Source organism: Podarcis bocagei (genome assembly GCF_964188305.1).
Source record: "Podarcis bocagei genome assembly, chromosome: 5".
In the NCBI taxonomy this organism is placed as follows: Eukaryota; Metazoa; Chordata; class Lepidosauria; order Squamata; family Lacertidae; genus Podarcis; species Podarcis bocagei.
The window spans coordinates 80310323-80326593 of record NC_138129.1 but is presented as its reverse complement, the minus strand read 5'-3'; the positions used below and the strand labels follow the sequence as shown (position 1 = coordinate 80326593).

Below are 16271 nucleotides of genomic sequence, written 5' to 3'. Positions count from 1 at the left end.
AGAAGGACACTGACAAACTGGAACGTGTCCAGAGGAGGGCAACCAAAATGGTCAAAGGCCTGGAAACAATGCCTTATGAGGAACGGCTAAGGGAGCTGGGCATGTTTAGCCTGGAGAAGAGGAGGTTAAGGGGTGATATGATAGCCATGTTCAAATATATAAAAGGATGTCACATAGAGGAGGGAGAAAGTTGTTTTCTGCTGCTCCAGAGAAGCGGACACGGAGCAATGGATCCAAACTACAAGAAAGAAGATTCCACCTAAACATTAGGAAGAACTTCCTGACAGTAAGAGCTGTTCGACAGTGGAATTTGCTGCCAAGGAGTGTGGTGGAGTCTCCTTCTTTGGAGGTCTTTAAGCAGAGGCTTGACAACCATATGTCAGGAGTGCTCTGATGGTGTTTCCTGCTTGGCAGGGGGTTGGACTCGATGGCCCTTGTGGTCTCTTCCAACTCTATGATGCTATGATTCTATGATTCTACCTCTGTAGTACAACCTGTGCTCTGCTGTTCTGCTGCTCTGTACACCTCTGCATCTCCCACCTGAGACAGCGACCTCATTCTGCCCAATGATAGGGCTGGTTGCTCAGCCACCATAGATGACCACTGGGTTGCATGTGACTTGGTAGGTTGTACAGACCAGCAACAGTCTCTTCTTACTGCAAGACGTCAGCTTTAATAGACCAGGAGGTAACAGAATGGAGATATCACTGGCCCACATTTTATTTATGTTACAAACAGTTGTAGCTTTGGTAAGCTGGGCTTATTCCAGCTTCCAATGCTTCTAGCTATTCAAAACCCATCAAAATTGGTCCCTTTGGCTCTGTTTTGTTTTGCTTTTATTGTTCTTGTTATACCACATGCCCTCCGCCACAACAATAATAAACACAATGGATAAAAGAGCATTGTGGACTTCATATAATTCAGTACTAAACCTTTTTTCCAGAAAGCCCTAAGGCAAGTCTTTCCACGGACCTTTCCAAATAATAAATACACCTTTCTTATTCCTTTTTTATGGAGGATCCAGACATCTTTCTTTGAGGCTGCACTTTTCTGTGGTGGGAGTGTTGCACTTTCCCAGCCTTTGCTGAAGTATTTTGTTACTGGGAAACCGCAGCTTTTCTTGCTCCAGAAAATGCATTTTGAGTTAACGTGAGTGTCGTGCGTGCTATGGTTTGAATCCCCCTTTGCAATGTGTATTTTTAAAAAAAGATTTTGTGACAAAATAGATTGTATTTGTTACCTTTTCAGCATTTGAATTATTTTTAGAAAATTATGAGTCTATCTTATTTTTCAGTATCTTAGGTAAAGCCCTGAAACAAAATGTTGTTTCTGTTCCAGGCACTTCAATCCAGTCTCCCTCAGTGGAGTTGGGTGGGGTAGACACGTTAGTAAAAAGGTAAAGGTAAAGGTACCCCTGCCCGTACGGGCCAGTCTTGCCATGAGGGTTGTGCGCTCATCTCACTCTATAGGCCGGGAGCCAGCGCTGTCCGCAGACACTTCCGGTTCACGTGGCCAGCGTGACAAGCTGCATCTGGCGAGCCAGCACAGCACACGGAACGCCGTTTACCTTCCCGCTGGTAAGCGGTCCCTATTTATCTACTTGCACCCGGGGGTGCTTTTGAACTGCTAGGTTGGCAGGCGCTGGGACCGAACGACGGGAGCGCATCCCGCCGTGGGGATTCGAACCGCCGACCATGCGATCGGCAAGTCCTAGGCGCTGAGGTTTTACCCACAGCGCCACCCGCATCAGACTTGTTAGTACTCAGTCATAACTACTACAGATTTAATAAGGCAGCATTATCCATTCTGACCGGTATTTGTCACAATTAGCACCGTTTCCATTCCACTGCAGTTAGATTTCTACCAAACACTATGTTATAGGTCTCAATGTCTGCTATTCAATGTAAGTTGCATAACTATTTACCTGACTTATGTGACTTACATTCATTTCAATGTAAAAAAAGTGTCAGGACACCGTAAAAAAAAGAGTTACTAATTATGCACTATTTGCAGACTTGAAACAACAGTGTGAATGCATACCCACTGTATTTACTTGACTGATTTCTGTTCCCGACTATTGCTGTAAGTTGCAGCCATTTCTGCTTCCTTTTCCATTTTTGGCAGAATTTTCTGACATCTGTAATAACTAAATTAAAATCTTTGATTTCTCCATTGATTTAATCTTTGGCAGGTCTCACTTCCCTTCCCTGGGGACCTATAAAAATAGCTTTGCATTGTGACCAGGAAATGACCAATTCAGACAATGAGATTGTTCTCTCCACCTTTAAATATCTATGTCTCTGTCCTCCTTTTCTAAGCAGCCCATTCCATTTCCCTTCCACCTAGTTTTCTGTTTTTCCTCTCTCAGCAGTATGGCAGAATTCCATGGACAGTGAGGGTGCTTGATCCTCATGGGGCTGTTTTGGGGGATCCCCAATCCCAAGGGTAGTTTTTTTTTCTTAAAAAGAAAAAAGTACTTCTGCAAACAAAGTTAACCCAAGTCTGCTGATACCTCCCTTCTGTGTATGGCTCTTGCCATTTTGGCTACATAAGCAATAGCTTAAGGACGGAATGATAATAAATGAAAATTATGCTGTGTATAAGCTGTTCTTTCAATCGGAAGGTCGGCAGTTTGAATCCACGCAATGCAGCGAGCTCCGGTTGCTCTGTCCCAGCTCCTGCCAACCTAGCAGTTTGAAAGCATACCAGTGCAAGTAGATAAATAGGCAGGTAAGTAAACAGTGTGTCCGTGCACTCTGGTTTCCGTCACGGTGTTCCGTTGCGCCAGAAGCGGTTTAGTCATGCTGGCCACATGACCCGGAAAGCTGTCTGTGGACAAAAGGCAGCTCCCTCAGCCTGAAAGCCAGATGAACACCACACCCCATAGTCACCTTTGACTGGACTTAACCATCCAGGGGTCCTTTACCTTTTACCTTTACCTTACTTTCAGTTATTCTAATGTTTTAAGTTAGTAGTATAGATGGTTACTTCAACGGGCCTATAATTATGTGTATGTATAGGATTGTTCTGAAAGGATGTTGATATATTCATTTTATTAATTTCCCAGCTTTCTTCCAAGGAGTTCATAGTCCTACACCCCTCTTCCACTTTTAGGTCACACAGTGGGCTTCAGGGCTGAATGGGAAGAGCACTTTGTGCAGGTCTGTGCTGTGGAAGCAGCAGTTCATTCCTTCATTCATGCATGCATGCATTTGTATATTGCCTTTCTGCCAAGGCAGTATATAATTTTAAAGAACTTAGACAAATGCTTTAACTTGTGAATCTGGCCAGGTGAGGAGGGTACAGTCCATCTGGATATGGCCCTGATGTCTTCAGCTGCCTTCCTCACTCTCTTCATCCTCCTCACAGGGCAGATGGTGTTTGTTGGTGGGCCCTCAAATATATTTGTTGTCAGTTTGACCATTCTCTTTAATATGTACCTGGTACAATGTACAGGAAATGCTGAAGTGTGTGTGTGTGTGTGTGTGTGTGTGTGTGTGTGTGTAGTTTAGTGGGCTAACATGGCACATTGCAAGCTGTTATGTTTGTGTTCAGGGGGGAGCAATTCATAACCAGGACTTCAAAATCCTTCCTTTATTGTAACTGAAGGAAAAGTTCCACCTGAAAGCTACAAGCAGAAGAGAAGTACAGGAGCCCAGTTAGGGGGGTGTGTGTGTGTGTGTGTGTGTGTGTGTGTGTGTGTGTGTGTGTACACACGCACTAACTTAACCCATTGGTTCATACACACCTGTTCTTGAAGTAGCCACAGGTCCCTAATTTGTGGAATTCATTCTCCACAGAGATGTATATGGCTCCTTCATTAGATGTATGCTGAAGATGCCCCTTTTAACATTGGCTGTTGACACCTGGGATATGTATTTTAGGAGCCACCCTATTTCCTTGGTTGTAATTGTCAGTATGTATATTCTCGATTTGTGTCATATGTCCAGTACCCATGGATGTCCACAAGGCACTGAATGCCTGAGTAAGGCTTAAAAGTGTTGCCTGCTCCTCTTACTCCCCTCCACCTATAAAGTAAGGACAGAGCACATCCTTAGAGGACTTACTGGCTTTGCATATAGGTAGGAATTGGGCAGTAAAGCTCAACTGTGGTGTAATGGGCTGTGGCATTTCAGACTGGAGGTAAAGGATGCCAGTTTTGCATGTTCCCTCATGTAAAAGCTCCCTGCAAGTAGATAACTAGTACACCAGGAAGGAGGATCTTGCCTCTCCCTCCAACTACTGTGCTAGTTTTCTGCTTGCAGTGAGAGAGTTTGGTTTTAATTGTAGAGGAACATTAAAAGATGTTATCACCACAGTCCAGAGTCGTTCCATCTGTTCCACTGCCACTAGGATTCTACCCTCGCTTTCTGCTGCCTCTGCATATCCAGTCTAGGTGAGACATTTTAATTTGACACTGACTTTTTCAAAACCAGCGTGCTTCCCAAGTCTATTTTCAGCTCTGCTAATGACTAGTCTGCTTTGCAATATCTACTCTCTACCTCACAAAGTCCTCTGAGGCTTGAAAGGTTTTGGAGGTAGCAAAATGCCTTGCAGTCTTGTTTCTTCATATTTCTGCGATGATTTTTTTAAAAAATTATTAACTCTCTTGCATCTCGTTCAAAGCCTTTGCTGCCTTGTGTCTGGGGAGGGCTGCGTGAGATTAACCCTAGAGAAAAGCCAAGCAGTGTGAAATCCAATAATTGTAGACATGTATACCTTTCTTCTTTTCGTTTTTTAAACAAAAGATGTCAGTGCTATCCTTTTCCTAAAACAATTAAAACATAACTGCACATCTGTGCTAGAAATACTGTACTGTGTCACTTAAAAGCTAACTTCTAGCCCAATGCATGCTTTCTCTGTTGTGTCTTGGGTGTGTTGAATGGTTTTGTCTAATGCTTTTATTAGGCGATTTGTTTTGGGTGTGGGTTGTGCTGTCACTTTTGTGTCTGTGGACAGTTGGCAGTTGTGAAGGCTACAACTTAGTCTGCATTTCTTGTATGTCCAGGAGTGATGCCAAAGTTACCAGAGTATAATTATCCATCAGTAGTTAACGTGGTAACATCAAAGAAGAAGACACTTGTGAGGTTGTGGTTCCTCTTCTGCAGTTAGAAAAACATCACACCTTGCATCTTGTGTGGGCATGAGTGTCAATCACAGGTCAAAGTCAGGATTAACTTTGCATGACCTGCATGGCCTGCCATTTGTTTTATTTTATTCTTTATTTATTGTCAGCTTTGCACTCCGCCTTTCAGCAGACAAGCTCCTTTGGCCAAGTTGAAGTAAAGTGCTGATCCAGCCATCATTCCACTTGGGTAAATTGTGCTCTGCAAACGTATGCAGCAAAACAGGGGTTTGGTGTCCAAATCCTTGCACAGATATTCACATAGTGGAACACGCAACCCATCCAATGAAAAACTGCCCTGTTCACCATGGCTCCATCTCCAGGGTCGAAATCAGGGTGAAGCATGATTACTAACACAATTAAAGTAAGGTCTGCTTTGGCCCTTAGTGAGCAGTGAGAGGAGAAACAGCAACCTCTCATTTCTTAACCCACATAAGCAGGCTATAAGTAAGCCTTGTGCATTCGGATATTCCTTGCTGGATCAGGACCTCTGACCTTTTTGAAAAGAAATTAAAAAGGCACAAAGGGTGGATTGTTTCATTTTCTTTTTATAGCTGTTGGGGTGCAGGTATTTTAGAGATTTCCGTTCCATATGAAAGCTTCGTAGCTCTGCTCTTCTAGGTCATCTGTGGTCATCTGGTTCCTCTGACGGAAGTAAGGAGACACCACAGCTTGGTTGGAGAATAATGCTTTGCATTATTACAAGGTCCCAGCTTCAGCCCTGCCAGCCACAGCACTAATGAGGCACAAGAAGCACAACTGGTGCCTCTTTGCCATGCCTCTGACATCAGAACATCCTCTTGCTGTCTTCAGCTGAATGCAGCAAAGTACCCACTAAGTGAGGACTGTGCAACAGGTCGATACAACTTTAGGTCTTCCTACCCCCAAAGAAGCTCAACAACTTTGGTCAATCCAATGGGTAGATCATTACCAGTTTTTTTATAGGGGGAGTAGATCGCAGTCTCTTGGGAGCTGGACTTGCCTGCACTAAGTGAATGTAGCTGAACAGCCAATGGGTGTACTAACATAAGCCTGAGGTATCATCTGTTCCCTCCATACATATTCACCGACCGCATGGAGGGATTGATCTGAAAAGGGCCATAGAGATGGCACCAACTGCAACTGTAGTATATCATCGCCACAGATCTTTCCTAGAGTAAATTGCCCTTTCTGGAAAAGATGAGATTAGGCTATACTCTGCTGTACTTTTTTCAATGCGTGCTAGAAACCTTTTTGTTCAAGCAAGCCTACCCTGCTATGGTAAAGCTGGCGTGTATTTTGATATAATATATTTTAAACCGCTGGCTTTACTTTTTTGATTTTTTTAGGTCAAACTGTTTTTAAACTGCTGGTTTTTGTCTGTAATTTTATGTAAACTACTTAAGAGATTTTGTGCAATGGAACACTGTACAGATTCTATTTAATAAATAAACACCATACTTTTCGCTCTATAAGACGCACTTTTTCCCTCCTAAAAAGTAAGGGGAAATGTGTGTGTGTCTTATGGAGCGAATGCAGGCTGTGCAGCTATCCCAGAAACCAGAACAGCAAGAGGGATCGCTGAGCTCCCTCTCACTGTTCTAGTTTCTGGCTTAGCCACGCTCTGTCCCTTCCCCTACCTCCCGCAAAAGCCAGCAAGAGCCACACTACCTTTAAAGAGCCGCGCAGACAGGCTGCCCTTCTCCCTCCTCAGGGAAAAGCCTACAAGCGCCGCACACACACTCCACGCGGCTCATGAAAGGGAGCACTGAGCAGAGCCTGGGATGCAGACAGGTTCTGCTCAGCGCTCCTTTTAAAGAATTTTCCCCCTTGCATTTCCCCCTTTAAAACTAGGTGCGTCTTATGGTCAGGTGCGTCTTATGGAGCAAAAAATACGGTAAATGGTCATCTGCCAATGAAACCCCATTTCTCTTTCTCTCCGTTCTGTGCTTGTTTATTATAGTGTCCCATTATTTCTTGTTCACAGACTCAAATCAGCCCCAAAGAAGGCTGGCAAGTCTATAGTTCTGCCCAAGACCCAGATGGAAGATGTATTTGCACTGTGGTTGCTCCAGAACAAAACCTTTGCTCCAGAGATGCCAAAAGCAAGCAGCTTAGACAACTACTGGAAAAGGTGAGTATGGTCACCAGATAACATTCGTTTTGCCTATTAAGATGCTTGTGGAAATATGTTCTTTCACTCGCTTTTAAATAATATTTTTATTTTACATTTTAAAAGTTATTGACATCCACTTTCTCTTCTTAATGTTAAACAACACAGGGCAATGAGCACCGGACACAGAGGGTGACAATATGTAGCAAACATACTACGGAGACAAAGTCTGCCCATAATTTCTGCAAAAGCGTGTGTTTCCCCACAAATTGCAATTAGTGGTGCTGACAGTGTCCCAAATAAGTGTTTTGTGAAAAAAAAGCTTCTGTGGGCAACAAAAAAGAATTTTTTAATAATCACCGTAATCTCTTTTGTAGATTTGCAATTTATATTGTAATTTTGTGTGCCATGCTGAAAACAGAAATTGTTGCACTAGATAATAAAGAGTTCTAAGGATAATCAGGCATTAGTGGCCGGTTTTCCAATTTTAGCTTTTAATAATCTAAAGACAAATGGTGATACTCAGTGCTACATAATTGCCACAGCCAACTTAGTAATTCCCAAATTGAGTGCCATGAAAGAACTGCTGTGAGAAATGAATTTATAATGAAGCACCCATTCTGTGCCCCAGCTCAACTTCATAGTGACATCTTGCCTGCCATATCTTTGACTGATTCACTAGACCTTGCTTGCTTCCAGTCAACCACATCTCTGCCTATGGAGATGTTTGGGGTCATTCAATCCTTACTGATGTAGAAAGAACTCAACCCTGGACACCACTGCTGTTTGGCTCGGATCCCTGTCTTATTACTGATGACAGGGAGCTGTCCAGCAGATCTAAAGGATCTCTAATTGCTGAGGAGAAGTAGATGTTGCACCTGTGACTGCTAAGCACAAATTGTGCCATTTTATTACTCACTCTGCTGCCTATCCCTTTTCTTTCCTTTTTTCCTTTTTTTGAGTGTTAACCTTGCTCTGGAGCATGTGGCTGTGCCTTCCTCCCTAAAAACAGTCTCCAGAATATGACGCTTCCTGCTGCTACATGGTCATTATCCCTTTGGCTCTGGGATTCTGCACAGAGTAATTTTTTAGGGGAGATATTAGAGGGTATGGAGGTGGTGCTGAGGACCAGTCAAGGATACACTGCCCCCCCAGATTTGCAATCAACACAAGGTAATATCACCAAACCAACTATCTGTAAACAAACAATAAACGTCCATAAAAATGGCAAAGTACTTTATTTCCCAACTAGTTTTTATCTTTGTTGTTGTTTAGTCGTTTAGTCATGTCCGACTCTTCGTGACCCCATGGACCAGAGAACGCCAGGCACTACTGTCTTCCACTGCCTCCCAGAGTTTCATCAAATTCATGTTGGTAGCTTCTGTAACACTTTCCAACCATCTCATCCTCTGTCGTCCCCGTCTCCTTGTGCCCTCCATCTTTCCCAACATCAGGGTCTTTTCCAGGGAGTCTTCTCTTCTCATGAGGTGGCCAAAGTATTGGAGCCTCAGCTTCAGGATCTGTCCTTCCAGTGAGCACTCAGGGCTGATTTCCTTCAGAATGGATAGGTTTGATCTTCTTTCAGTCCGTGGGACTCTCAAGAGTCTCCTCCAGCACCATAATTCAAAAACATCAATTCTTCGGCGATCAGCCTTCTTTATGGTCCAGCATTCACTTCCATACAGTGATCCATGAAGGAGAGTTTTTATCTTAAACAATAGCAAACACAGTAAATAAAGAGTTCATCCATATTTATGGATGTTTATTGTTTGTTTACAGATTGTTGCCTTGGTGATATTATCTTGTGTTGATTGCAGTGGTCATTGTATCACCACCCTGTTCATTATTTTATTGTTATACCCCAGATTGGCTGCCAGCTCTGATGGGCCATCATTTCCTGGACTATTTTTTATATTAGTTTTTATTTTAAAATTTCCTGGGCTTGTGGTCTCAGGCTCAGTTGTCTACAACCAATGGCCCTAGGTGAGAGTCAGTGATACCGTCAGAGGAAGTGGTCTCTCATTCTGAGTTAGTCCTGACAGAACTTCCTGACAGTAAGAGCTGTTCAACAGTGGAATTTGCTGCCAAGGAGTGTGGTGGAGTCTCCTACTTTGGAGGTCTTTAAGCAGAGGCTTGACAACCATATGTCAGGAGTGCTCTGATGGTGTTTCCTGCTTGGCAGGGGGTTGGACTCGATGGCCCTTGTGGTCTCTTCCAACTCTATGATTCTATGAATGAAATGTTGGGGCATGGCAGAGAGAAAAATAACCTGCAGAGGAGGCTACATATTGTATCTCTTCATGAGCCACTGCTTCCAGGCAGCAAGAGCTTCCCACCCCCTTGCAGGCAGGTATTTTAGATGTTTCTTCAACCCTGCACTTCTGTTATTATAACACTTGCTGACAAATAATAAGTGCCTTGATGTTCTTCTTGTGCTGACTGACATGGTTCCTGACAGACTTACACATAAGTGCTCAGTAGTAAGTCCCAGAGTTTTAGTGGGACTTACTCCCAGGTAAGTGAGCTTACGGCTGCAGTCTGAATTGTCCACAATTTGCCACGTGAAAAGGTAGCAACCCTATGACCTTTCTGTAATACCTTTTTACGTCAAAGGTCCTTCTTTTGGTGGTCAGTGTCTACACTCAGGAAATGACAAACGCTCTTCAATTTAGCTGAAAGAAATGCTCTTGAAATAGGCTACACTTAACGTGGTAGGCTATTCCTGTTGAAGATCTGGAATCTGATATTATTGAACTGTTTCTGTAGGTTTTTTACGGTTTCTCTTCCATACACCAAATTAATAAGGAGTGGCAGTAAATAAATTTATACAGAATAAAGGGGGTGGCCCACTACCAACAAACAAACGATCAGATGAATGAATTAATGCAGTGTTTGTTTTCATGTGATGCATCAAAGCATGGAATCCTTCTCTCCACAGTAGAGTTTCTCCACAGAGAAACCCACAACTGGCTCCAGAGATAAGGTGTGAGTCAAGGCTGTATTCTGCTCTGGTCAGACCTCACCTGGAGTACTGTGTCCAGTTCTGGGCACCACAGTTCAAGAAGGACACTGACAAACTGGAACGTGTCCAGAGGAGGGCAACCAAAATGGTCAAAGGCCTGGAAACGATGCCTTATGAGGAACGGCTAAGGGAGCTGGGCATGTTTAGCCTGGAGAAGAGGAGGTTAAGGGGTAATATGATAGCCATGTTCAAATAAATAAAAGGATGTCACATAGAGGAGGGAGAAAGGTTGTTTTCTGCTGCTCCAGAGAAGCGGACACGGAGCAATGAAAGAAAGAAGATTCCAACTACAAGAAAGAAGATTCCACCTAAACATTAGGAAGAATTTCCTGACAGTAAGAGCTGTTCGACAGTGGAATTTGCTGCCAAGGAGTGTGGTGGAGTCTCCTTCTTTGGAGGTCTTTAAGCAGAGGCTTGACAACCATATGTCAGGAGTGCTCTGATGGTGTTTCCTGCTTGGCAGGGGGTTGGACTCGATGGCCCTTGTGGTCTCTTCCAACTCTATGATTCTATTCTATGATTCTAAGGCTAGTCATCAATTGTGCAATAATCAATTGCAGAAAAGTAGGCAAGAGATCCATATGTGTAGACCAGTTCTAAGAAATCACAACATGAGGGCAAGCCAGGAGAAAGGCAATATTCCACATCAATAGGCACACATAGCCACAAGGCTTTTAAAAACAGCTGGGTTGTCGTTCTGCTGTTCCTCGAAGTTTCAGATGTTACATTGGCTCAGGCAGTTTCAGATGTTACATTGGCTCAGGCATTGTGAAATAAAAGCAAACTTTCTTCCAGAATAAAAGAATTCATGAGCACGGTGGTGGAGGGTGAGGTTATAGACTTCAGTTTTAAAATAATAAGGGAATATTTGTGTAGCTGCTCCTGTTCCAGGTTCATTTGTTAACAGACAAAGGGACCATGCCATTTACACTCTTGCACTAAAATGCTCTCAAGGCTTTCCGGCAATTTCGCAGCACTGATGTTTTCCATAACCATAGCTATAAACCACATCCTTGATAGACAACCTATTGAAGTAAAGTAGATCACTTCCAGAATAACAAAAGCATAATATGGGGCCTTCTGAATCTACTTCACCCAGTATTTCCTGTTGGTACAGACATCTCTAGGCTGCTTCTCTGGAAAGGCAGAAAGGCAACAGTGCTTCACCATTATTTGTCTCCCAGAAACTGGTTCTCAGAGCTGTTCTGCCTCTGGCCATGTAGTTTTCCTTGGCTCTGCCCTCCAGTTCAATAAGACTCTTCTTGGTGAATGACTTCATGTTTGTGAAATCGGAAGGACACTGCAATTTGTATACGGAGCCCAAAGAGCCTGTGCCTCCACCCCCTTTATTAAGAACTCAACAAGAAGATCCACTGAAACTGTGATATCTTTGCGTAATCGTCAATTCTTTTTATGTTACATATAAGGTAGCTAAATTCCTTGTCTCTTTAATATAAATGTGGAAGCAGATGGCAAAGTGAGAAATTCTTTTTTGGGTTCTTCAGTAAATTCATCCATATCTTTTTAATGCATATTATTCGAGTGTAACAAATTATATTGGTCTGTGACTGTAATCAATACAGTTTTTAAAGGGTTAACTGCCCATTAGTTAAAACCTGACCTTTTCTCTATGAATTTGTCCAGTTCAGACATTAAATCAAATTGTAGTGTGTTTTGCGATTTTTACCATAAGCCCTACCCTTGCCACAGGTCTTGCTTAGAAAACCCAAAATATTCTGCACAAACTGCTCCTGTATTTTTATGAACGTGTACAGCAGTGGCAAAAAAACCCCAACCCTCCCCTTTTGAACAGTATATTTTGGCACTCCTCACAAAAAGCATACTCGCTTGCTCTCGCTCTTCATTGACTTTGCTTGCTCTCAGTGACAACATCATGTAGGCAAATCTGATTGGTTACTTAGCCATGTGACATTATCCTATTCACTGTGTGATCCCAGATTGTGAGGAATCAATCATGTGACTAATCTAGGAAGTAGGCAGAAGGAACAGCCTGGGAAACAAAATGGCACCAAAGTAGTGGCAGCAATGATGGGAAACAGTGGGTTGTATTCAACTAAATTTTACTCAAAGTAGGCCCATTGGAATTATCGTATTTTTCTCTCTATAACACTCACATTTTTTCTCCTAAAAAGTAAGGGGAAATGTCTGTGTGTGTTATTGAGTGAATGTGTGGTCCCTGGAGCCGACTGGCCTGAGTCCAGGGGCAAAAATCAGGCAAAAATCAGATCGGAGGAGGGGAGGCTGCTGCTTTCCTGCATTCTGCCTCAGGGTGTTACTGCCCACCCTCTTCTGTTTTCTGTTGCTGTGTTTGCTCAAACGCAACAAAGAGCAGGGAAATCCCCTGCCCTCCTGGCAAGCAGAGAGGAAAGGAAAGGATCGTGTCCTTCCTTCTAATTCCTTCCTAGTAACACTGTGCGCAGGCTCCAGCCCACCCGGCTCAGGTTCCGTCGGCTAGGAGCACAGCCGACAGCCACCACCTCCTCCTCTCCGTGCTGCTGCTGCTGCGTCCAGCATTCTAGGGACTCACAGGCAGTCGGAAAACATGCAAGTGTGTGTGTGTGTGTGGGGGAGAGAGAGAGAGAGAGAGAGAGAGAGAGAGAGAGAGAGAGAGAGAGGGCTGGCTTCGGTGGGTGGGTGGGGGGAAACTTTTGCCTTCCTTTCCTCCCTCCCGTTAAATCCCTCTCCTCCATTGTTAGCCAGCTGCACACCCCTCTCGTGCTCTTTGTCCCTTCTGTGTTTTTCCTTCCCTCCCCACTTAAAACGTGGTTACAAAGCATGGATCCACATGGATCCTCAGGATCTTTGCATTGGGTCACCCCAAATTCACCATCAGATCACATAGTGTGTCCATGGCTACAGCCTGCACCAAAAAAATCACGCACCCACTGTTGCCTGGGGCCACAATGGCACAAAAACGTGGCTACAAAGCACGGATCCACATGGATTCTCAGGATTTTTGCATTGGGCTACCCCAAACTCACAATCAAATCACATGTCTGTGGCCACAGCATGAAGCACAAAAATCACACATCCACTGTTTCATTCAGAATTTTTTTCTCTTGTTTTCCTCCTCTAAAAACTATGTGCGTGTTATAGTCAGGTGCGTGTTATAGAGCGAAAAATACGGTAATGCTCCTTAAGCTCAGGGGGGTAGAATAATGACTACTACTAATCAGTGTTTCTGGAACTATTTCTTCCCCATAGTATTTTCAGCCACAAAAGCAAATCTGAATGATATTGAGTACAGCCCTAATAAAATTATTTTAATTTAATCACATTGAGTATGCAAGGAATTTCCCTTTTATGTCGCATTGAATCTTCTTACAGATTCAGATTAACAACAACTCTAGCAAAACAAACAGCCCTAGTTTTGTCACAGTTCTAAGGGGTGTTTTATTTGCTTGACTTGCATAGCGACAAGGATAATAAAAGTTGTGGATTTGCTATTATCACTGGCAGTTTCTCAAAAAGCGCTAAGAGCTAGATAAGTAGCAAATCTGCATTTTGATGAAATACCAGCTTTGCAGTCTTTTTGAACTAGGAGCAGAGTTACAGAAGATTAAGTAATCACAAATCCATAGCATTGTTTTCTTGGCATCTGTGGGAACTTCTGACCCAACCTATCTCTCAGGGCTGAGTTGGTTTACAAATTTAGAAGTTTAAAGTATGCCTTGCTGCATCAGGCCAGAGGTCCACCTACTCTAGGCTGGTCATTTAAGCAGTGCCAAAAATGAGGAAATGCATTACCAAAGAAGAAGGCACCCACCTGCATACAATTTGCACATGGATTCATTGCTATAACTTAGAAATAACATACACCTTACCCCAATGGAGAAGACTGTGACTGGGTGAGCTGTGTGCTTGCTCAGACCTGCTGTCCTATGGGGCGTGGGTGGTGCTGTGGTCTAAACCACTGAGCCTCTTGGGCTTGCTGATCAGAAGGTCAGTGGTTCGAATCCCCCGTAATGGGGTGAGCTCCTGTCGCTCTGATCCTAGCTCCTGCCAACCTCGCAGATTGAAAGCATGCTGGTGCAAGTAGATAAATAGGTACCGCTGCAGCGGGAACATAAACAGCATTTCTGTGCACTCTGGTTTCTGCCACAGTGTTCTGTTGCACCAGAAGCGGTTAAGTCATGCTGGCCACATGACTCAGAAAGCTGTCTGTGGACAAACATCGTCTCCCTCAGCCTGAAAGCGTGATGAGCACCACAACCCCATAGTCGCCTTTGACTGGACTTAACCATCCAGGGGTCCTTTTGTAGGATGTAATCCACTGGGAGCAGTCAAGTACAACATTACCTGTTTTGCTAGAGTGGTCATGCAGGGAATGTTAGTCCAGCCAGTCGCAACTTCCTGTTCCTCCTGACCTGGAGCATCCTTACTTGCATGTAACTAGTAGGTGGGCCAGACCTGGCAAAAGGCCAAGTCACTCAGCCACCTCCCTCTCTTTGGTCTTCTTTTTCGTCCTGCCAAATTCCTGATTCACCTGGACTGGACTGCTGCAAGCCAGCAGTCCCCGAGGTTATCTCCCATATGGGGTGAACCTGTTTGTACAGCCTAAAGTTTGCCTTCAGGGAACACACTATGTTCTGCCTGATCATGAGTAAAACTACTTTTTGTTACTTATGAATAAGACTCTTATGTCTTTATTCTTTTAGGAGGGATCAAAGGGGTCTTACCAGGAATAATAGAACATATCTCAATCTGGGCAAGCCAGATTGAATTGTTTGTTGTCTTAAAAGGCTCACACAAGTCTACAACCGGGGGGGGGGTGAAGAAACTTCCTAGTGCAAGATAGGAAGGATATTAATAATCAATATATCCTCTCTTACCACCCTCAACATTCCCACACCTTTACCTTTCTTTACCTTTACCTGCTGTCCAGCGTCTAATTGCTAGTGGCCATCTGCATCTTGTTCTAGCACTGAAAGATGCCACTGGAAGTTCACAAGCAGACTATGAAAGTATTCCAAGGTATAATGCTTTTCAATATGGAGCTTTCTCCTGGCTGATAAAACAGCCATTTGTGAAGATGAAGCCAGGGAGTCAGTTGGCAAAGGTTGGAACTGAAGCACCATATACAGACTTCCATGTGGGCACCATGGCTCTCCACTCTGCAGTTACGATAATACGATACGATCATCTTTGTTGGCATTGTCCCATACAGAACAACGAAATTGAAAAAATCTACATCGGACATTCAAAAACCAACAAGCCTACTATCCCAGCTATCCCAGCCTGGTTAACCCCCTAAAAACTCTGATACCCCATAATTAAATACAATATACTCCCATAGAGACTACCTTACACTGCTTTTAAAACCAAAATTGCATTTGGATAGAAACTGTTTCTCAGGCGGCTAGTCCTAGTCTTTATAACCCTGTACCTTCTTCCAGAAGGCAGAAACTGAAAGAGATCATTTCCCGGGTGCACACTATCCTGCACTATCTCTAAAGCTTTCCTATGACACCTGGAAGCGTAGAGTTGATCCAAGGTGGGAAGAGTGCACCCAATCTCAAGGGGCTGGAGGAAGCTGCTTCCAGTACAGTGTGAGGAAGGCTGATTACAAAAGGAAATTTTGAGGCATTTGTGGGTATATGTCTGGACACCAGGGCTTGCTCCTCCTCCTCCTCCTCCTCCTCCTCCTCCTCCTCCTCCTCCTCCTTCTTCTTCTTCTTCTTCTTCTTCTTCTTCTTCTTCTTCTTCTAGTTTCTCCTTTTATTTCAGTGAGAAGGAGATCCAATGTGCAGGTTGCACTTCCAAGTACTTGCAGAAGAAAACGCTAGTATACTTCGGGAGGGGGGAAGGGAGGATGAGACGCTTTGTACTTGAACAAATATCGCTGTCTGGCATCTTCCAAAGCACAGACACATCAAAAAGGAAAGTATCAGGAAAATATAGAAATCGGGGACTTTGAAAGAAAAATAAATAAATGCACTCCAATGTATCAAGAGTCAGGGCTGAACTAAAACCCTGACCCCACATCAAAGACCCTGATCCCAGTGTTTCAA

At 43.7% G+C, this 16271-nt stretch overlaps 1 protein-coding gene across 3 annotated transcripts in view; it reads left to right on the top strand.

Annotated features, from left to right (window-relative positions):
• Positions 1–16271, top strand: part of OLFM3 (olfactomedin 3) — a 166427-nt gene that overhangs the window by 120378 nt on the left and 29778 nt on the right. For all 3 annotated transcript variants that reach the window (XM_081195039.1, XM_081195038.1, XM_081195040.1), the window contains exon 2: positions 7092–7238. In XM_081195039.1, the coding sequence (XP_081051165.1) occupies positions 7092–7238 (147 nt within the window). The remainder of the gene's footprint in view (positions 1–7091; positions 7239–16271) is intronic.